The sequence below is a fragment of the Hippocampus zosterae genome, chromosome 2 (assembly GCF_025434085.1).
Source record: "Hippocampus zosterae strain Florida chromosome 2, ASM2543408v3, whole genome shotgun sequence".
Classification (NCBI taxonomy): Eukaryota; Metazoa; Chordata; class Actinopteri; order Syngnathiformes; family Syngnathidae; genus Hippocampus; species Hippocampus zosterae.
Window position 1 is genome coordinate 27,361,320 of NC_067452.1, and position 22,937 is coordinate 27,384,256.

General features: G+C 41.3%; 1 protein-coding gene across 6 annotated transcripts in view; it reads right to left on the reverse strand.

The window, feature by feature from the left end:
- Nucleotides 1-22,937, reverse strand: part of plch2a (phospholipase C, eta 2a) — a 128,223-nt gene that overhangs the window by 2,804 nt on the left and 102,482 nt on the right. For 3 of the 6 annotated variants that reach the window (XM_052058258.1, XM_052058259.1, XM_052058254.1), the window contains exons 6-22: nucleotides 20,366-20,459; nucleotides 19,379-19,582; nucleotides 17,962-18,082; nucleotides 14,861-15,032; nucleotides 13,232-13,339; nucleotides 12,397-12,549; nucleotides 12,127-12,222; nucleotides 11,460-11,560; nucleotides 11,109-11,197; nucleotides 10,068-10,250; nucleotides 9,376-9,483; nucleotides 9,017-9,141; nucleotides 8,802-8,886; nucleotides 7,637-7,783; nucleotides 7,391-7,470; nucleotides 6,728-6,805; nucleotides 3,072-3,444 (exon numbers count right to left, since the gene is read on the reverse strand). In XM_052058258.1, the coding sequence (XP_051914218.1) occupies nucleotides 3,072-3,444; nucleotides 6,728-6,805; nucleotides 7,391-7,470; nucleotides 7,637-7,783; nucleotides 8,802-8,886; nucleotides 9,017-9,141; nucleotides 9,376-9,483; nucleotides 10,068-10,250; nucleotides 11,109-11,197; nucleotides 11,460-11,560; nucleotides 12,127-12,222; nucleotides 12,397-12,549; nucleotides 13,232-13,339; nucleotides 14,861-15,032; nucleotides 17,962-18,082; nucleotides 19,379-19,582; nucleotides 20,366-20,459 (2,317 nt within the window). The remainder of the gene's footprint in view (nucleotides 1-3,071; nucleotides 3,445-6,727; nucleotides 6,806-7,390; nucleotides 7,471-7,636; nucleotides 7,784-8,801; nucleotides 8,887-9,016; nucleotides 9,142-9,375; nucleotides 9,484-10,067; nucleotides 10,251-11,108; nucleotides 11,198-11,459; nucleotides 11,561-12,126; nucleotides 12,223-12,396; nucleotides 12,550-13,231; nucleotides 13,340-14,860; nucleotides 15,033-17,961; nucleotides 18,083-19,378; nucleotides 19,583-20,365; nucleotides 20,460-22,937) is intronic. The other 3 variants (XM_052058257.1, XM_052058255.1, XM_052058256.1) reach the window with 1 other exon arrangement.

Genomic DNA, 22,937 nt, shown 5'->3' on the forward strand with positions numbered 1-22,937 from the left:
AACACCCCCCCTCCCCCCCAAAAAAAGGTGAAAAAGTACTAGAACAGAAATAAAAAGGCCTAAATATTTTGCTGCAATTTGACAGCCTAAAATCAACTTTTACATGTTCCTTTTTTAGTTCTGGCTAAGGTTCCCCCTAAGTCCAAAGTCTTTCGGTTGTTGCGGTCCTATTATTTTATTTTATAGATTGTTTTTTGAGGGGACAGCGGAGGGGAGGGGTAACACCCTCAAGTGTGCTCTTCTGCGGGCAAAACGCATTCACTATAGCGGTGGGTGTCCAGCCAGTCGATCGATCCGCGGACTGGTCCCAAATTGGTCGCAGAGGGGGAAATGGCCAAAAAAAAAAAATCCTATCAGTTTCACGTTCACAAAAAAAAAAGCATAAATAAAATCAAATAAAAAAGCACGCGTGGCGCGTGACAAGCATCAGCAGAAGTTCAGCAGTCTGCAATTGCAGCTTGCGATCAGAGCTATTGCGATATGTCAATTTTGTTTTTGTTTTTTTTGTAAATTCTAATTCTCATTTCATTCAAAGTTTGTTTCATCTGCCATTCACCGATGGCACTGGCAAAGAATGGGAATATGGAGCGCCAGGAGAAGCAGCTTAACGCAGTACGCGTGAGCTATGATAGTACTTTACACGCAGCAAAAAATGCGTCCCATGCCTCTGCGTCAGGTCTATGCTAAGGTAGGCAGTGATATCCTTTTCACAAACTCTTGTACAGTATCTAGTTCATTTTGATGTTTCGTTCATCATAGGGGCGGTTATGGCAGTTGATCATCATGGCATGCATGCGTGCGCATACAGTATGCTCTTGCGTGCGTATGCGTACGCATGCACGTGCGGCAAGAGGTCAACCGCGGGAGGTCGGTTGCTTGAAAAGTAGCTCTTTGCTCGAAACATTTTGGGCACCCCTTCTCTCTAGTGTTTGGAGCTACATCAACATTCTTCTTCTTTCCCCTGATTAACTCCTTGTTAGTGTGACAGTGTAACCCCTCATGCATCGTGCACGCAGAACTGTCCAATTTCTGTCCACTCAAATTCAATTCTAAAAACGAAAATTCCCCTGACATACAATGAAATTGTTTCGATGAACAATGAGATACTGCAACATCATAAAGCATCACAAGCAATCTTTACAGAAGGCATTGTGTTGCGTTTGCTGTATTGATTTCAAAGTCTTCAAATGATCGAGAATGATGTCAGTTTAACCGAACTTTGGTTTTGTTACTAGTTTCTTCCCATCTGAACTATTTCTTCTCACAATGGTGTCCCTTCTGGGCCAGTAGTAAGACCAAACTTGCCGTGGCAGCATGGAGCATGTGTTTTCATTGTTTATTTCAAACCCAAATCAACCTCTGAGAAAGAAAGCACCCAAAAGTGAATGGTGAGCAGAAGGAAAAACGTGGGTAAGATGGAGAAAAATATGGGTGAAGTGGAGATGCACATAAAAATCATAGACGCGGTATTTGAGTGGAGCATTTGTGGTTGTGTGCTTTCAGCAGGTTTACCTGGCTCTGGTCATCCCCTCAATTCTGCACTAGGAACAGAGAGAGCGTGCAAAGGGAAAAACAGGAAAAAGGAGTTCAGCAAAAACTGGAAAGAAAAGGAGATGGGGGCAAGGGAACAGCTTCCGGAGAAAAGAATTGATTAATACTGTAGTGGTAATGCACTTCCTAACATGGATATGTCATGAACAATTATCTCAAATTAAAACCAGGTAGATGGGTGCAAAAATACCACCCTAAAGCATATCAAAAGGACCTCAAATGTGACGGTGACAGAAACGTAGCCTCATTGTTCTCAAGTAAGATTGCAAGCTAGAAGAAAAACGTCATCGTGTTTGGATGGATGTACTGAGGCGACCTCCATTCATTATGAACTCCAAACTTACCATTTGTGTTATCTGTATCAGAAGGCGTGTTTTGGGCAAAGACAAACAGAATTTGAATCAAATATTTGAGGAGGGATTTCATCACTTTTTGTTCGTACATACTTTTGGAGAAAGCTTCTAAATAAGCTTACGGTTAAAGGAGGAGGATTTCAAGTCAAGTGTTTTGGACACTGGAGTTTTGCGCTTACTAGGAGAGCAAACAGGAGGATTATTATTGTCAAACAGACAGGAGGTGCTTTGGGAGGATTTTATGGGCTCGACTAAAAATGATCTTCTACAGTACACGGGGCAACTACACAACACGTACACTACGCTTCGTCATCTTACCGGCGAAGAACAGGGGTGATTTATGACGCAACTCCTCCATTTTCTGGGCGAACAGGGCATTCATCTCCCGTTGAAGAGTGCCTACCGCCCTCTTGCGGCTGTCAAGGACAGAACTTCCAGGCAGCACTGGGAGGGAGTCAAAGCTGCTCAGGCTGCCAAAGCTGTCACAGCTGCTGCTGTCATCACTGAGCGAGAGTCTCTGATTGTCATCGGCGTTTGCGAAGGGGATGAAGGCGGGGCCGCACACAGTGCCGTATTTCGGCACTGACGTTTGATGCCAACGGAGGTTGGTCCTACAATCTGGCGTCAGGCTCTGCACTGGTGTGACAGTGTTAGGAAAGCGTCGACGGGGAATGTTGCATGACAGAGCGTTCCTCTGTGAAGCATCAGGCAGAGACTGCATGTGCGGGGCAGCCAGCGTTTGCCTGGCTTTGGATCTGGGGAAAGGCTTGGGGCGTAGGAAAGCCTGGGATGAGGACTGAAACCGGGCCTCCTTAGAGTGAGGAAGTGACTGTGAGATTGGCGCAGAAGCTCGGGGACGGCGATGAGCTGTACATTGTGGCTTAGCCATCTTTTCGGTTGAAGCGTTATGTCTGTCCTGGTCGTCTGCCAGTTTTGACTTTGACCCCTGCTTTTCCTCAACACCACCCTTTCTTTCCGCGTCTGGACTCTCCCTGGAGTCGATCACGCATGTGATACAGTTAGAAGACATTCCCACCCTGCTGTAGCTGTGAAGTGAGACTCGAGCAAAAACTCCCGCCTTGCTATCCGCATCGTGAAAGCGCAGTCGGCCGGCCCGTTTCAAAGGCTCACTCAGAGGACGGCGATGAGCAAAACGAGGGCTCTTACCTTTACCCTCAGCGTGAAAAGTCCCATTGGTGTCAGGGTGTTCCCATTGTCCCTTGTTTTGGCCGGATGCCAGTGAATCGCCGTTGCGCAGTTGTGGTGGTGTTGGCTGGTGAGAGGAGGAAGCAGAGGCCTTGCCCTCAGACTCTCGGTCCTCACTTGTGCCCTCCGAGTTGCAGTCTTTGGTGTTCATGGTGATCTCAGGGAGGCCCTTCTTGACTTTGGGCTGACCTTTGGTCGGTGCGCTGGCAGTGCGCCGCAGGAGGTGGGCGCCAAACGGCTGCTTACGGCTGTGCTGTGCAGCAGCATGGCTGTCGAGGGAGGCCTGCTTTGGATTTCTTTGAAACAGGCCTTTTATGCCGCTGGCTGCTTTGGCCTGATGAAAGCACAACAAAACCAAACTGTCAAACACTTGGTGAATGACCAATTAAAAAGTTGAAAAGTCACTGAGGATGAAGCAAAAATAAAGGCCGCCATAATGCAGATAGCATCGGGGCATTGCATTATTGTCGTAACGCACAGTTTTCGAGGAGCGAACATGCTTATTGTAGGAGGAACTAAAACCATAATACATCCACATGTACTTTCCTGTGACACAAAATGGGTCACCTAGTGTTAACAAAGACCTTTCAGTTGTACGCCATGTTGCCTCAAAGTGTAACGAAATTATTTGCATGTCAGTTATTACTTCACGTGTGTAGAACAACAATACACACGGTTCTATTTAACGGCCGCCTCAGAGTAGAATAATACATTTTGTGTATAACAGCTCTGTGGGATTAATTTTCAGATTGTCAGACTTCGAATGAGCCAACAAACGAACAATGGATGCTTGAAGCGATGCACACATTATAAAAAATGCGGTACACCGTATTTGGTGCAAATCTTACTGCAAGCCTATGTACAGTAGAAGAGTTGGACAAAGATTATATATCAAGCCAAGGGGATTGAACACTTTTTCAAAAATAATACTGCAATTGCTAATACTACACAACAAGTCAGTACAATGTCATTGAAATTCAAAAGTGTGAATGTTTTTCTGTGCTTGGTAAATGCACAGTAAGGCTAAAAAAAACAAACTAACAATGGCTGTTATGGCAATGAGAACTGTCAATAACATCCAGACAATGCGGGGACTGTGAAGGTCTGCTTGTGTCCAATATCATTCCAAAGGTTCATTCTAGGCCAAATCACTCAGTGAGTTTAAGTGGATTTTGATTTTAATGGAACCTGATGTACTCGTTGATAGTGATGGCACAACACTAAATCTCAAATTTTAGGTCAACAGGAGCAGGGGGTCGAGCTACGTTCCACCGACTTTTAGTTGGTCAAAAAAGGGCGTGGCCCCCTTCCTTTGAACCCTTATATCTGAAGAAATACTGGGTCAATCTTCACAAATCAGGTATTGTTGGAAAGGGAATTCAACAAGACATCCACATTTTACATCTTGTTTTGCGAAAATTGACCCAGTAGTTCGTGAGATTGAAGGGTTCGAGTGCTCCGATTGATCAACAGCAAGTTTTATTAAAATTAAAATCCACTTGGTCAAATTTTTCAGATTTTTACTGGGTGGTTTGGCATTGGAATGACCTCCAAGTAAACATGGATGGAAATGAACTTTAAAATAATGTCGGAAGTAGATCCAAGGAGTCCAAGTATTGGTACTGAAGTAACAGAAGCAGTGAGGTACAGACATTAACATAACATTAAATAAAGCAAGTCTTCCCGAAACGAAGTCAGTGTCCTAAATATTCTGAATCTAAAAACTAAGCCGGTTTTAAATATTGAATGTTTACTTGGACACCCCTACACCTATGCCAATGACTCAAGTATTTATGAAAAGGGAAATTGCAACGGATGCCAGATGGTCCATTTTTCACTCAAAACTCAATTTACTTCTTTGCTCATCAAAACAAAATTGACACTCAACTTAATTAAATCAATTCATTTTGGAGCAATGCATGTAAAAAATTATTGTCTCTGGAATGCCCCTTTTTCTTCAGCCAAATTGATTGGTGTGACATCGGCAAAGTAAGTGTAGATAATCAGTTGATTCCTAAACAACGTACTGTATGTTGTTTAAAATGTTCAAAAACTGTCATCAGTTGTTACCAAATGTTATCTGGGTATCTTTACTTTTGCCAACTTCAACTACTGAAAATATCACAGAAAAACAATAAGCTCACTGTTAAAAGAATGACGAAATGAAGAAAAGAGCAGCTAATTTTAATTTTCTCTCATTGGCCGTGTGGAGTCCATAGCACTTGTACAAAAGCAATGATCTCCGTGGAAGGAGGTGTCCAATAGCTGAGCCCAAGGAGCTGCATGGCTGTTAAAATCAGCACTGTATTAGATGCAGAAAAGAAGCCATTGCTCCAGAGGACGACAGTCATCCGTCCTGGTTTAAGTAAGCCATTTCATTTCAAACTCGACCAAAACACTGTGTCGTCCAAGTCAGAATCTTTCAAAGGATCCATGCAAATTGCACTCCTCTCACTTGGTCCATCCCATTTTGTTTGACGCGTTTTCACCAAAAATCCGTCCATTCACTCAAGTTGGAAACATTTTTACTTTTTTCTCCAAATCGACAGCCGATTGGTTCAGAGAATGTATTAGGTCACAAACAACATCCTGTACTGGTGAGTTTTAACTGAAGATTCGAGAACAACGGAGGAAAAAAAATGATCATCACAGTCTGTAGTCACCCAGTGCTTTACTACACGGCCAGCTATCAAGACCTTAGTACATCACACACAGCACAAGCACAAACAGACGCACAGTGTGGGGAAATAAAATCAGTTCGGGGCAATGTCATTGCGGTCTGTGAGTAACAACAGGTACTGTATACAACATGGCCAGCTTCCTACACCGATCGGGACCGGGCCAAAGAGAAGCAGGCTTGGAGAATGGGGAATGAGGAGATTTGAGAATCTGGTGAGTGTATTGACTACTGTATTTTCCACACTAAAAGGCGCACTGGATTATGAGACGCACCTTCAAGGAATGGCCTATTCTGTCATGTTTTTCATATATTAGCCTCATTAGCCTCTCGCCACAGATTGACCAGCCCTCCAATCAATCTCTACTTTTACTCTGAACCCTGCAAACGTTTCCTATGTCCAAGCCTGGTATTGACAGCCTTAAAATGGCAACAAGGTCAACTCATGGTCATTTGGCACGAAAATAAATGTATTAATCTGTGGAAGTGGAAAATATTAAATATGATTAGAGGTTATACCCAACTTGGAAATTTACATTTATATATACAAGCTTAAATACAAATTTAAAGTTTAAATTGTCAGCACCAGCTGTGAATCTAACTAGGAGTTAAGTCAATCGTGTAACCATTCCTTTCAAGTAGTAATGATTGTTTTAATATACTGGACAGATTTAAAATGATGCAATAATCCAATTGAATGCAGAAAAAAAGAGAAGGATGCTGGGCAGATTCCTGAATGAACATTTCTGTTTTCAAAAAGCTCTGGCGTTAAAGACATTGGATCTACTTGATGGATCACGGAAAGTGGAGATAGGCCAAGCCTTCAATAACTCATGCGAGGCATGAGTTGCTCTTGCATGTAAAGCGGACGAGTGGGATATGTGCAAGGGGGAATGTGTCAACTGGGCTCATGCAAGGTGCCGACTGGGTGTCACTACACCTGAGCTTTGAGTGGCAGCTTCAACGTTCCTAAAAATGTCCTGCTTCGAAATGAATCATTTGGTAAAAGAGGGGTCCACTGGAATTACAGACAGACAGAGGCAGAGTGAGAGAGAATCAGACGGCAACAGATGAAAAAGACATAAAACACCGGTGCGGTGGGAAGTAAGATACAAAGCACAAGAAGTACAGAGCTTCAGCAAAAGACAAAGTTCAAAACAAGGACAATGTGGAGAACAGATTTACAAGTGACTGGAAACGGCTGAGTGAACTGAGACAGAGAAAGCAGCACAATTGTTTATAGCGACAGCTGCATTCTTTCTCAAAGTTGAAATATCAGCAACAACACAGACTAACCCTATTTGGAGCCTCCTTGAACATAAATCCAAAATAGTGAGATGTGCACATCACCGACAATAAACAGAGTAAGCAAAATAACGATGCATCTACTTTTACTTCTTTGTGTAGTTTAAAAAAAGATATGTAGACTTATAATCAGGTCTGCAACCCAGGTGGGAAATCAGATCCAATCCACTTGTCCCTATGTCAATTTACAAATCATCTGGTCGAGAAATTTACATTTTTTTAATTCAGTTTTCAAATGTGAAATTTGGCACGTGGAGGTAGTATTAGCTATCCGTGTGACTTTGACTGCAATACCTACCTTACCAGCGATGTCATGTACAGCTACATGAACAAAGATGGAAGCCTCCTCCATACCTTCTAAGTACACATGGCGATAACCTGCACACAAACACAAAAAGTGGGGGGAAAAAAAAAGTCATTTAAAAAAGATTCTCGATGCAAATACACAGATTATATTTACCGCCGTAGTCAACGTGCAGCAAGACACAACATATATCACCCTAAACAATAACACATCCACAAGCAAGTGATGAGTAAGTCTTACCTGGCATCATGCTGTTGAAGGCAATGGTACGCTGGCCAATGAAATCTTGTCCAATGGGGTCGTGGTCCCACACGAGGAAACGTACGAGGGTCAGCTCTGGCATGTGGACGGTGAAGACCAGAGTTTCTTCCCACATCGGGTTGAAGCCTACAGGTGCATCCCAAGTGAGATTTGAGGTGTTAAAAATGGAAAGGTCCCCACAAGGGTTGTATTGGAAGTACACAACAGGAGAGTAAAAGAAATGAAAAGTTTATACAAAAAGTTGAGACAAGTGATCGAGGGAGAGGGCAGAGAAAATAGAGTCAGGATAATGTCGTATAGTGGACCACAGTTTAGCGGTCATAAATTATTCAAGCCGTGTGTTTTTGTGTGCAGACAGGGATGTTGCATGTGCAGGTCTCCTTGGACTTTACTCATCAATAATACATCACAACCCATACAAGCAGCCCAATGATGTGCTTTTAACTCGGGCTGCATGATCCTGGAAAATAATATCAATCATGATTTCTCCTTCGTTCGAATTGTCTCTAAGGATTGAGGAAAATATCCGAACAAGAATGCAACATCTTACTTAGCCAAGAGTGAACTTTGTTGGAGGGTGGTTGACAGACTGCTTTATCTATTTGTTGGCACTGCTTTATGACAAGTAATCATTCATTCATTCATTCATTCATCTTCCGAGCCGCTTGATCCTCACTAGGGTCGCGGGGGGTGCTGGAGCCTATCCCAGCTGTCTTCGGGCAGTAGGCGGGGGACACCCTGAATCGGTTGCCAGCCAATCGCAGACAAGTAACCAATAACAGCAAAATGTAAAACAGTAAATGTAAAATGTAATCTAATTTCTAATCTGATTGACCTAATTTGCTAATCCATTGAGCAGGATTCGCTGAGGTTTTTACACTTGTCACTGTCATTTGTATTACACCTTAGATACAGTCGAAGGAACTATACAATAAATGGTTTGAATATACATTGTACTTTAATTAATCAATTCGTCATACATTCATGGTACAGCCCTGCTTTATGAATAAAACTTCCACAATTAAACTATATTTCAAATGATGAATTAAAAATGTGAGCTAAACCTCCACAAACCCACCTATCTTAGAAATGATAAAAAGGAGTGTTAAAGTGAGTTAAAGTTTTGTACTTTCCACAGGCTCACCATTATCATCCACTACTCGAGTTTGCTCCTTGGAGCAGTCCACTGGAAGGCCGATGATCTCCACTTCCACGAAGGGATCAATGATCTGACACGGAGAGAGCATCACATTGATGTCATTTGAGTGTATGACCAAGTTTCACGGGATGTCATGCTCCTGACTCATTTACCATTAAGATATTTATACTCTTAGGAAATTAAGTGTGAGTGTCTTCTACCTCTCCTCTGTCCCCCAGCATAGAGTCTTTGGGTTTGGGCAGCTGCTGTCCACTGATAATCTTCAACACCAGTTGTTTCTTCATTTGACCTGGCAGTGGATCTTCCGAATTGGGATTGAAGGCACCTACGTATGCAAATAATATACCGGTATATATATATATAATAAAAAAGAAAAATGTTGACATGTTGTGCACATGAAAACACAACGCATGTCCGTACAGTAGCTAGTCTCTTGCCCCGTCTCACGACACCTCCTGACAATTGCATTTTAGCCTGTTTTAATGCCACCCCTCCCCCCCACCTCCTCTCAGGATAAACAAATTACTAACATAAAATATTTCAAAGTACGCATGCTCACCTTCACACATGCAGCTGGGTTTGAGGATGAAGCCACAGTTGCCATTGCTGTAGAACTTGGCTCTGTTGAGCTGAAGGACCCGACCCTCAGACTGGTAGTTGAGTGCAACTGTCAAGAAAGTTATTCCATACTACTCTTAGCGGGATACACATTGGCCCAATCAGTGTGTGATATGGTAGCTTGACTGCAAAGGATCAGAAATTGCTTGGTGTTCCGATCACACAGGACAACCGGCACCAAACTACCAGAAATAAATAGCACACAGTATACCAGGGCAGGACTTTGTTTCAGGCCATAATTATTGTAAATTACGCGACAGGCCATTCCGCTGCAAGCGTTTTTGTTCTTCCCACCATTAGGCAAATATTTCCATTCCAATAAATGCTGCATTTTTCATTTTGTAGAAAAGCTTGAAAAGTTTTCTTCCCAGGTGCCATGCGCAGCCTCACTCAAAATCAAATTATATTGTCTGGCACTCTATTGTGTACCTTTTTTCCTTTTTTTAAATCAGGTGCTACAAGCCTGAGTGTATGTGTTTTCACCAATGCCAAACAAATGGATTCAGAGGATGTGTGGGGGGAAAAAAAACGCTAAAAAATGTAATGAGTGCTGCGGGAGTCACAAGCAACGGCAGCAAACTTATATGAGCTATTTAGTCAGAGAAGAGAGAGTCAAAGTGTGCAAGAGCATACCAAGTTGGCAACCTGCGTTCCAGAAGGGCTGGGGGTTGAAATTTGAAGAGTCCACACGATAAGAAGAGGGGTAGATGCGTGAGAGCTGTCGCTGGTTAAAATGGTTGAAGGAGCTGGCTTTCTGCTGCATCACCTGATGGGCTTTGGTTTCACTCAGGGATGAAACCTGCCAGCTGCAGTTGGCTACCATTGACGGCACACAACAAATACATTTTTAAAAAAAAGAAACAATTTAGTACGACTGTACAATTAGAAGCAGTGATTAACTTAACGCAACTGTTTGCAGAATCATCTCATCAACATTTTAGTTTTTTGCCGTAATCATCTCCTAATGGTGTTGGCTATCTCTATTAATATCAGCTATACAGCTGAAGAGGTAATTATATTTTCCATCCATCCATTTTCCGATCACAAGGGTCGCGGGGGGTACTAGAGCCTATCCCAGCTGTCTTCGAGCAGTAGGCGGGGGACACCCTGAATCGTTTGCCAGCCAATCACAGGGCACACAGAGACGAACAACTATTCGCGCTCACACTCACACCAAGGGAAATTTTTCAGTGTTCAATCAGCCTGGCAGGCATGTTTTTGGAATATGGAAGGAAACCAGAATACCCGGAGAAAACCCACGCAGGCATGGGGAGAACATGCAAACTCCACACAGGAAGGCCGCAGCCGGGATCGAACCTTTTCTAAAAAGCACTGACGAAAATGAGGTGAGGACTTATATCGGTCTTCACCCTAGTAAAGTACGCACCATTCATCGAAATCTGTCTAAATAATCTGAAAAAAAATATCAGATTTGATATTTTACTTGTTTGAAGCTACTGAATTAAAAAAACATTGTCATAATGTGAATGCCTGGTGAGCAAATCCCTGTAGTATATATTTTCTTAAAATCCTGAAGTGCCAATTTTTTTATTAATCCATTCGGCACTTCGATCTTCTGATGTGTTCTTGGATGGTTCAACACATGTTTGTCAAACAATTGTCTAATCATACAATTGCATAATCTGAGAATGTGGGTAAGGGTCGTGAACAGACCTTGTGCTTCAACATCATAGAGGCCTACGGAGCATGTGTATTTGACCAGGTCCGACAGTGCTCTGGACAACTTCATGGTTTTCTTCTTTCTGGAGGGTTAGAAATTGAATTAGAGGCCTGCATGTTTGAGCTCTTTGATTGATTGGCTGATTGAAAATTGGTGGATTTATAAAACAAAGAGTGAACCAGGGACTATTAATAACAACAAAGTATGATGTAACCGTTTTGGAAAAAGTAAGATTTTTCACTCCCCAAAAATTCTCCAAGGACATTGAGAAACTAAAGAAGAATAACAATCATGTGTACGTGTGTGTGTGTGTGTGTGTGTGTGTGTGTGCGTGTGTGTCTTACTTGTTGTGATGTAAGGGTGCTCGTGATGCACTGTTGGAGCTTTCTTGGTCTGTATCTGTGTCTTCCAAGCTTGAGGTCTTCTTCAGCTTTGTTATTTTTTTCTGTTGTTGGGAACAGTAAAAACACAGAATATGTATAGTCTTCCTAGATAAAAACTCCTCACCAAAAATATTTGCAAATGTTTGGCATTTGCCTAGTCGAATATTTTTTTGAGGGGAGAGGACCTGGCCTCTGTTATTTACTGAAAAACTCCACTATTTGCTGTTCTTATGCTCAGGCCAAAGTCAAATCTAAAATGAAAATATCGCTTTTGCTCCATCTGGTGGCATCTTTATGCCAAGGAACTATGTAGAACTGAGGAGAGGAGCTTAATTTAGTCGGGCCAAAGCATTGTCTATTGGTGCAGAGAAGATTATTTAGTGTAAATATCAGACATCTATTTTTTATGTGTCAAAGAGTTTCAAACAGGCATGTAATTGACTTGAGAGACTGCATCGAATGTTGTTGATTCCTTCTCACATTTATTTTCATGCATTATGTTTGAAAAGGATTTCCCATGACAAAGACCATGCAGGTGTCCATATAAATCTTCCAAAATGCTTCATGTCCACGTTTGGTTCCTTTGTGTGGGAAGACCCAACATTACAAGAGTAAACAAAAAGCAAACCTTGCGTTTTGAGAAGCTCCCCATGAATGAGTGGCCAGTGCGCTTATTGCTGCTGGTAGCCTCTTCCGATGTCACTGACCCATCCTGCCCTTTAGCCTGTTGACAGAAGCATATGACACATTTTTGAACACAACTTTGATATTTATTATGAAAAACACTCCTTCAATAATTTTGTGGTTGGATTTTTTTTCCGAACGTGTACAGTAATTGCAATTTAGCCTTGATTTTCTCATCCACTAGTGTGTAGAACAAGATGTTATTTGACCATACCTTTGAGCCAGTTACATCCAAAGGCCCAGCAGGTGGAAGTGCAGCGATAGTGAAACTGTCTGGGTCTTCTCTGTCTCGAATCTTGGACTCCTTCATCAGGTTGTCTAGCTTTTTCTTCGCCATGTTCTCTACTTGCTTCCTGTTGGCAGACACCTGCACAGGAGGAAAGAAACTGTATCATGAAATTGTTAAAGCATTCATGAAAAACGGGAAAGTGCTGTTTGAGTGCTTTATAGAATAGTTTTAGTAGTACTTTATATGTCTTAGAAATTATGACAGACTTGAGCCGAAATTCAATATAGATGAAGGTGCTTAAAAACATGCGCAGATGAACCGTGACAGATTCCTACATTTCAAGTGGATAAAACATGATACTTAATGTGGACTATAGAAAAAATATATATTGATTATAGATGACGGAGTCTAAAATGTCTTATAATGTGACTACAACTAAGATGAATAACCCTACCAAAAATAGGCGTATGTTGAGTGCAGCCACATGATGGCAGAGTATAGCAATAAACCAAGAGAATCAAGAGTTGAGCCATGCTGTACTAAATGTGCCAGAAGTAAAGAGGATGGCTCGGTTTTTATCATCCATCCATGTATTCAATTCATTGTCAGTGAATAAATATGATATTAGCATTAACAGGTGACGGAGCAATTGGGGTACAACATTCAGATTAATGCACCGTATGCACATACACATTAAATGGAAAGTTTTACACCTTCTATTTTAATAAAACCAAGGACCATTAAAGAGGAAACGCACAGTAAAGTTTACATTCCAGCATCAGATTCTTCACCAAAGAAATTAAAAAAAGTTGTTGCTTACATCTCCGTTCATCAGCTTGCAGTCATCCTCCATTTCATCTGCACTGTCTTCATCCGACACATCACCCTCCTCCGCATTTTCGTCGATGTTTGGAGGCAACTTCTTACCCTGACCGAGAACATTTGTGACATTAAGAAGGAGTAGGAAAAAACTTCCCGAAGATTGAGTAAGTAATAGTGTCCTTGCCAAGTGGAATTTGCATTTGTATTCCTGCAGGAAAATGAGGTCAAATGAGGAAACAAGCGATTGGTGACTCTAAAGAGACGTATGAGGTAACATTCAGAACACGTCAATAACAAAATCAATTCGTTGGATGCATTTACTAGCCCACTATGTTCACCCGTAGCATCCTCATGTTCCGCTTGGGACTTTTTTTGGTCATTCTCAGTGTTCGGGTCATGGTGGAACCTTGTAATCTAAAGTTTCACTTGATGAATACAAGCCGAAGCAGCTGCTTCTTCCCAAGGGTCCAAAATGGACGTTCCATTTAGAGTGCATTGCATGCTCAGTTCTGTTTAATGAGATACAGTATGTCCTGAATGTAGTAGCCCGCAGCACGTCTTGGGAAAAACTGCATGCTGAAGATAGCTTCAGTACTGAAGCCTCATCGCGAAGTTTGGGGAATTTTCCAGCGTGCTTTCACACTGATGCGATTGCTACTGTATAAATACTGCTGACTGGACACACAAGTCGTGGTTTTGGTGCAGCAGTGGGCTGAGATGTTTATTTCATCCCAGGTAATGGCACTCGGTTTTCTCTTCACCGTGAGCATATGGTGGCAGTGCAACCTCATTAACTTCCACACGTGAACATCTGTGCTCCGTCAAATAGAGGGCTGTTACCGCCGATCGTGCTCTTTCAAGAGCATGGGTTTCATGCATTATTTCGGATTTACATTGTATAACAAAGCTTTGCCAATGGGGTGATCTAAGGAAGAAGAAAAAAAATCCTAAATTAGCTGATGACACCAACTGAAAAAGCATACAGCTTACTTGTCTGTGTTTGAGATTTTATTGGACATCAGCAGCTCAATGTTTTTGGGCAGGCGCAAGACCACACGTTTGCTATGAACTACATCTTGGAGCCGACAACACCAAACAATTAGGGAATATCTTGCTTCCCTGAAACTATTTCCACTTTTGTTCTTTGTCCCCGATTTATATTCCTGAATGGTGAAACTGTACCCATTGTAAATTTCCCCAGTGTGGGACGAATAAAGGATATCTTATCTTATTTTTTTCAACACCATATACAGTCAGAACTAAGATTGCAATAAATCAAGAGCGCAAATACGACTGACTTTTCAAGTCATGTTTTCATCCAAGGAGATTTAAATGTTTTCAAATGTCGGGTGTATACCTAAAAGGTTGTTAGAAAAAAAAAAGAACAGATACCTGAAAACTCCCTCACTCAAATTATAGATTAATACTTCCATTAATCATACACACATATTTTCTTTTTTATTTGTTCAGCATCAACTCAAGTTACTGCCATTGACTTCACAAATTCGACCGATTTGGACTACTTCAATACTCAGAATCCGCTACCTTTGAAGTGTAGTTTGAAACGACAAGATCTTTTACTTTCAGGTTGAAATGTGTTAACAGATCATCAACAGACTCAACTTACTTTAACAAGGATCTTTCCCTTAAGGTTTTCTGGTGATGGTAGCCATCCAGACTCTTCCGCTTTGATGTTGGAAACATCGAGTTTGTCCCCTAGAATATCAATGAGGTACTGGGCCATCTTTTTTTGTTGAGGGACACTGCAGTGGTTCTCTATGGAGAGGATGACTGGGAAACTGGTAGTCGGCAGAAAATGACACACAGGAGATTGGCATTATGAGGCTGAAACGCTGGAGAGCACACACACAATATGGTGTCATTTGTTTGGAATGTCATGCACCTGGGTCCACCAGGTTGATATGATGTCGAAATCAATTCACTTTGGGGTTTGATATGAACTGATCGCTGAAATATGAATAGGAAGTGACAAGTACTATTGTTCCACAACGGGAAATGAATAGCAAAAGCACCTTATGGTAATAGGTGGACAAACATCTGTTCTTTTTTTAATGTATGATCGATGCGATATACCACATAATAGATTCCTTGCTGCCTAGAATGGGCCGCTGGCAGCTTTAAGTTGCAATTTTTCCCCGTGTGTTTCATATGAAGAGCTGTTCGTCTGGTCACTAGGATATCTGATTGTCCTTTGATATGAAAGAAATCCTTTGATTTGACTTATTTTGACCGATTTCAGGTAGACTAGAGTGCCCACGATAATGCTTTCAAAAAGACAAAAGGATGACGAGCCCGGCAAATGGAACATTTCTCCGCCTTTCGCTCTAAAAATAGAGTTCTGCACATCCTCCAGACTGTGTGCGTGTCAATGGGAATATCACCTTCTGAGGCAGCTATCTCAAAAGAGAAGGTGGTGGAGGAGTCTCTCCTTGCACGCATACTTGTTAACGTGTGAGTAGACATGACTGCATCTCAACGTTTGGATATGTCCTAAATCCTCCGTGCATACAGATGGTAACAAACTGACGCAAGACGTGGACACTTCCGTGGCATGATGGGTTAAAGTGTGAAAGTTGTGTCATGCGAGAGGCACGGCCGTCACAGTCACAACAACCTAACAAACGAAACACCCATGAGAGACGAATGATGTTAATGTGTTAAAAATCACACATCACCACCACAACACGTACCAAAAGACAGATCGCCATCTGAAATGATACTCTGCCTCCTCTAGTTGCACGTTTGGAGAATCTACTTTGTATGACACTTTTATGATTCTACTGGCTGCATTTGCATCTTGCATCTTATGAATACTGTATACAAAGTTTAACATACAGCGGCCCTACATTAACAATGTTGGTCAGGGGCATAGCCTGAAATTTTTCAGTGGGGTGGTCTGAGTGAGACAACATCTCAATGAGGGGTGGCCGTGCGTACATCATTCTTTATCATAACATCCAGCCTTGGTTTCAAGAAATAAAATTCACCCATATCCAGAACAATCTCCATCACACACATAATTAAGCAAAAAACTAGTAGTACTCAAAAGCAATAATTTGCTGAGCTTCATTTAGTCGATAATGCCAGTTTCTTTGTAGTGGCTTTGCTTTTGTGAATTGTCTCATGGTCTACATCGATCTCAAGCACCGATTCACTCACTTACATTGATTAAGAGTGATTATACACATCTATCCAGCCATCCATTAGCTGAACCACCTTTTACCTACAAGTGTACCATTAACCGATCATACATAGTTTTGGAAAGCAGAGTGCCCGGAGAAAACACATGTAAGCTCGCGCAGAACATGCAAACTCTATACAGGAAGATGACACAAAAATCTCAGAATTCTTCACAATTCTAAATGTTACTTAGATTTGTTTCTGCTTGTGTTATAAGTGTGTTGTGCAAGATGGGCATACATGCTCATTTTATTTCATGAAATCGTGACTGTGGATGGTATAATAAACAATAACTTCTCAGCCAAGTTTTGATTGACACTGACAGTAAGAATTTAATGTTCTTTACTTAAGAGAGATTATTTTACATTGAGTTTGAGAAACATTTATCCTTCAAATATGCAGCTACTATAAAATATGTGTGGCAAAGTATCAAGGGGTCTCAGAATACTGCATCCATGTAAAATTGGCAGAAAAAATCTGATTTTCCCCAGAGAGAGAGAGACAGAGAGAGAGAGAGAGAGAGAGACAAAGGGTTGCTATGGCTACTGTTAGCCACCGTCTCTGGTGTTGGTCACCGAAACCACATTTTATGTATCTGTAATGTTAATACACTCGCATGTAGACTTTCTGACAAACAAATATTTTTAATACTAACAGAGAATTACTATTTGAAATATGATTTTTTTTTTAATTATTAAGATAACAGAGTAGTGGTTCGTTCGCCTGACTTCTACTTGTATGCCGGCAACCTGCTTTCACTCCACACACAGTGTCTGTGTGAATATGAGTGTGCAAAAAAAAACAAAAAAAAAAAGAACATTTTGAGACTTTGAGACTTTTAACCTCCACAAAATGACATGAGCACATCACACGAGTCCTTGTTGCCCTTCCCTGACTGACTACCTGTGACATTTAGAAGAGATTTTAAGAACGTCATTTGGGGCTTTAGTTGGTTCATAAACCTCATCTGGTCTCCAAGGTTGGGAGAACGTTTGCCATTTGAACTCAGCGTCTGTGGAACTCTCCGCCTTGAGACCTCAGTCAGCATCATTATCTGTCTGTAAATTGCTTCGGAAAACTCACTGTTGTCACCTAGCTTTTAGTTGATTGCTCATTTTACTGCTTTGTTGAAATACGCATATGTATTTTATTATTTTAAAATGTTTTATTGTCGACTGCTTGACACTTACTATTCGTACAATTATTAATCGTAATAGTAGAAGTCGCAGTGGTCAGAGATGGGCACTTTACCCTATTTTGCCCGTCTATCCTCCATCCTTATTCATAAAATGGGCCTGTTTTTTAGACGGACGGGTTTACTGACTTATGATTACAGTTTCGTTCATTCATTCATCTTTGATTCGGCTTAAAAAAAAGGACTGACGATGACAGATGGGTGCCCAGGCTGTTGACAAATTACAAATGATGGAACTGGCAACATTTTGTAAATTGCCCACCTCTGGATTCTACACTATGGCAAATTATGACAGTCATGAACGTGGTGCAGCTATGTGTGTTATAACATACTCATTCTTGACAAAGGCATATTTGTTGATGGTTTCAATAACGTCTTTGAAGAGGATCTTTGAGGTAAGAGTGTAGCCGTGATGAACAATCGGCTCGCCATCCTGACCATCCCAGCAATCCACTGCGCACAGGAGAGACGTGACAATCAGCAGCGTTTCTCTTTCAAATGCAAGAACAGGCCATTTCAAAACCAAAGCATGAGGCAATATTGCATTAATTGGACTAGTTGTCAGACCTTATACAGTCTCAACTATCCCTTGCTTCACCTGAGCTTGTTTGACCACAGCTTCATTTCCTTATTGATATAACTCCAATTTAATAACATGTCATCTGTTTTGGGCATTTTTCCACAGTGCACCTCATCAATTGTAACACATTGTTCTCAAGGAATCTGCAGGATACAAACAACACATCTACTGTAGGCCAATGTTGACACCTTAAAGTCCTTGATGATAATGTGGGTAACATGTCCTGTCTGCTAGCAGGAGGGTCTGTTGGTAGCTTTTTTTTTTCCTCCGAGGGCCCAACTGATAAAGATTTATGAGGCCGATTACCACGTAAGGCAGAAAAAATGCTGATGCCCGATTAATCAGACAATTAATTTCAAAAATATATAATGCATAAAATAACTTCTCTTTTGGTCTCCTGTATATCCCAATATAGCATTTTCTATTACCGTTGTTTCATCTGTGAACTTTCTTGTGCACTGCGCTATTGGTGCTGGTCTTTTAATGTAGTGGGTGTTGACCAGTTTTATATTTGGTTAGGCAAGATTCCCACCACCACATTTTTATCATCCTCTTTATCATAGATTGAAATATTGAGTTTCTAAATGTGAAAATTGTAACTTTGGTAGTAAATAAGAGAATGAGCAAAGCTTACCGTTAGTGTCTTATTGTTTTTAAGCACAGTTTTGTAATATCAAAACAAATGCAACATGGGGCAACATGCCCCCCCGCATCCCCATTTTGTATAATGGGGGCATAATGGGGGGCAACATGGCTCAGTGGTTGAGTGGTCAACTCCCATCCCAGGGGTTGGGGGTTCAATCTCCGGCCATAGTGACCTTATCGACGTGTCCTTGAGCAAGATACAGAACCCCGAGTTGCTCCTGATGCTCTGTCATCAGTAGGTAAATGAGTGTAAAGCGCTTTGAGTACCAAAGGTAGAAATGTGCTGAATAAGTGACAGCCCAATTACCATTTACATTGAGCAAGCTTGCTGAAAATAGCATTTTTTCAGAATGGACTTAATCCTTTGGAGTAGTAGTTTGAAAGTCTTACCTTCAGAGTCAAATGTCATTTAATAATTTCAATATAAATACATATCTCACACATAAGATTGTTAATGACTGTATCATTGTGTCGACTGTCCTTGAACAGTACGGGGGAGGGGGGGGGGGGGGGAGAGAAGGTACCCTCAACACAGCGGCAGCCGGCCTGCAGCACCCAGGCGTACATGTCCACTCTGGACTGGGACATGAGCTGGTCTCCCATCAGGTATGTGTTGTGTGAGGAAGCGATGAAGTAGTTGCACAGTGGCTGGCTCATGTCCTGGTTAACACTGTAATGATCTGGGTTGAAGATATCGCCAGCAGGGCTGCGCATGTAATTAGTAAACCCTGAAAGAAGATTAAAGCGCTGTTAAGAACCAAGATGATCGAGGTTTTGTTTTCGTGCTCCTTTTCTGACATACAGTCGGGTAATCCAACTAGAGTATGCCCGAGGGTCGAGTTATGGATTTGTTCTCGTGAACATGTATCCAAATGATTTTGAAAATAATGAGTGAATTTGTTTTATGTATGTATGGGCTCAAAAAAATCATTCCACAATCAAATAACACTGTTTTAAGACTGATGGGCTACCCTGCAGTATGTGAGAGAGTGGTCGTACAACACGATCCCTCACCTCTGGATAATTTATACATTTTTCTGTCTCAGACACAGCTGGTTAGCCAGATCAAATGTGTAGTTATTTATTTATTTGTGTGTTTGTTTGCTGATAATCGGATAAGAATGAAGAAAAGATTCATGTACTGTAGTGCTAATCCTTGTTATCAGATGTGTGCTCCTGTGTAATGTTCCTGTTTTGGTTGTCCAAGTACAACATGATCGTGCCAATGACTTGAAGCTTTAAGGTTAGGAAATGAGGGGAGGGGTACATGGATCAATTTTGATTTACTGAATATCGTCTTTTTGAGCTGCTAAAATTACATGAATTATTCATATGTCTTTTTGAGAAAAAAAAATCAGCATGAACCATAAACCTCTAAAAGAAACTGTAAGGAGAGTATGCTTGAAAAGGTAACAACAGTCCTGGTGGATTTTATGAAAAGTCAGTGAGAGCTGACTGGAAAATCTGAAAAAGAAAGCTTAAATATAAGAACAAAAGTGCAGCATTCTTACCATCAATTCCCAAAACAGCTTGCTTCTGGTTCTCTGAACACGGCTCAAATTTGTTGATAATCTCCAAACAATGGTCCTTGCTCACTTTGGTCATCTATAAAGTATGAAAATTCATACAAATAAATGCAACTCCATATACTGTATGTTGTAGTGACATCTTATTGGAAAAAATAAAATAAAATAAAATGTTGTTATTAGTTCGGAGAACAAGCTGCATGCATGAGTGGCTTCCTCCCAGTGATCTAAATTTCTCTGTGGGGAGTGAAATGGCCACAGGTATTGATTGTTTTAAATGGGGTCGGACAATTCTGGGTCAGTCTCTGCCTTCACTGTGACAGGTTATGCCATGCAAGTGCACAGGATTGTAGCCTGGTAGGATATCAGTTCCACTGGGTAGTCTAATCGAACACAAGTACATAATCAGGTTCTGCAGAGCAAGTGGCGTACACTGAACACTTTAGAAAGCCTTCACCGGTGTCCTAAACACTATCAAAAGCACTGACCCATATTTACACGTACAGCACATTTGACAATAAAGTTGTATTCAATTCAATTCAATACATGAAATTGTCTTAATTTATTTCCAACAGTCTTTTATCTTCATTCCATTGCGTTTGTCTTGGTTGCACAGCTCACCGGTTGGTTAGTTAGTCCTTTTTGTCCAATCAGATTGCAGCTTCTGTGTATTGTCATAAGAATGAAGATTTCCCAGGGACTTCAGAACCGGCCGATGCCAAATACAAATGTTCTATTTTGTATTTTTTTTGAACCAACTTATATTTTAAACAGAAACAGAGCCAGTTAGAAGGCTTAGGGCGATGTCAACATTATTCATCCTCTGATTGGTTCCGAGCTATTTGAGTGCGATCTTAAAACAAACAAACAAACAAAAGTCATATCCAGGAAATGTTGGACAAAGGTCTGTAGCTAACACATAATCACGTAACCAAATGCAATTTCATGATTAGATGCTGAGAATAAGATATCACCAGCCATAGGAGAGCTGACTACTTGCTGACAGAGCATTCTCGTTTAAAAAATTACTCTGCATCTTTAAGAAGCACTGCAAGGGTGCTAATTGGAGCAAGGAGCACAGTCTGGTTGTTTAATGAACAACTTGCCGTCACGCTTATTAATTCATTTTTTTTCTTGTGCAGTGCAGGGGAGTTATTTGAGAAGAGAAAAATCTTTATGAATTCAACTCAAGTGTGGCAAGGGCACTGGAAATTTCCCTTATGTAGAACCTCATGCTGTCTGCATTTTCTCACACTAAGCACCACTTCAGCAGCGCCAACTAAAGTTGGTTACATATGTCATCCTGCCGGAAGTCCAAGATAAAAATCTCCACAAAGTTAAGTCGCTCTTCACTCTAAAATAGGTGGAAATGAGAATGAGTATGGAGAAGGAAAGGATTCAAATCAGCTCCCATCACTTGTCAAGTGCTGTGAAGGCAGTTTTGTAACATAGGCATTTTTTTGCTGATAAAGGAATTGGGTCACCATCAGGATGGGACTGCTGACACAGTGGTTGTATGAATTCTGAAATGTATAGAGTTCACCCATTTGCTCATATGTAGCCAAAGGACCTAATATTTTGTCAGTTTCGGTCGCCTGGATTAATGGCACAGTCATGACGTTTTGATGTGGAATGGATCGCATACTGTCACATTCTGCCACCTGCATGTACTCTGAGACCTATTGTTGACAAACATTATAGAAATGGGGTCCGCAGACCAGTGCTGGACCTCGGATCGTTTGGGACCGGGCCACACAGAGACAGACCTGTAAGCTGTGCTGTGAGCAAATGTTGTCCATCAGACGAGGCGGAAATGTATGCGACTCTGACCAATCTGAGTCCTTCTAACATTGGTTTGCAAGTTGAAATAAACACAATACACCAAAAACTGAAGGAAGCAGTTCGAAGAATGTAATAATAACAACTTGACCAAACGGAATGGCAGCCATGACTTCCCGAGCGGCATCGAGAGTGTGCAGAGGATGAACTGTTGTGCGTGCTATGCCGTCAAAAACAAGACAATACAAGAAATCTGTTGAATCATTTGAACAAGTAGCACCCAAGTGATCAAGTGGAAAGCATGAAAAAATGAAAGCAGAGATTGCAGCCGGCCCATGTAAACATTAGCAGTTTAGTCGCTAATAACGAGCCGGCAGCCACCGGATGAAAGCAGCAATCAATCGTGTCATCTTTTGATCAGTCACACTAGCAAGTAGCAATGATGCTAATTCCGTAGGTAGGATCGTAACTTCAAAATGCTTATGTTTACATTATAAGGTGTATTTATTATTCCTAATTGGTCCATTTCTTAGTAGTTCGCTGTGATATTTTATTTTATTCTACATTTGTTGTGCAGTGGACCAACACGGTTTGAAATGAATGACGGTTAATAAAATGTTGGATTTTTCTTGAATTATCGTTGTTGTCAGTAGCAGTGTTTTAAAAGTGGCAATTTTTAAAAATGGTTGCCGGTCTGTGAACAACCATGTACTTGTCTCAACCGGTCCGTGACACAAAAAAGGTTGGGGACCACTGGTATATCGCATCAATCTTCCGC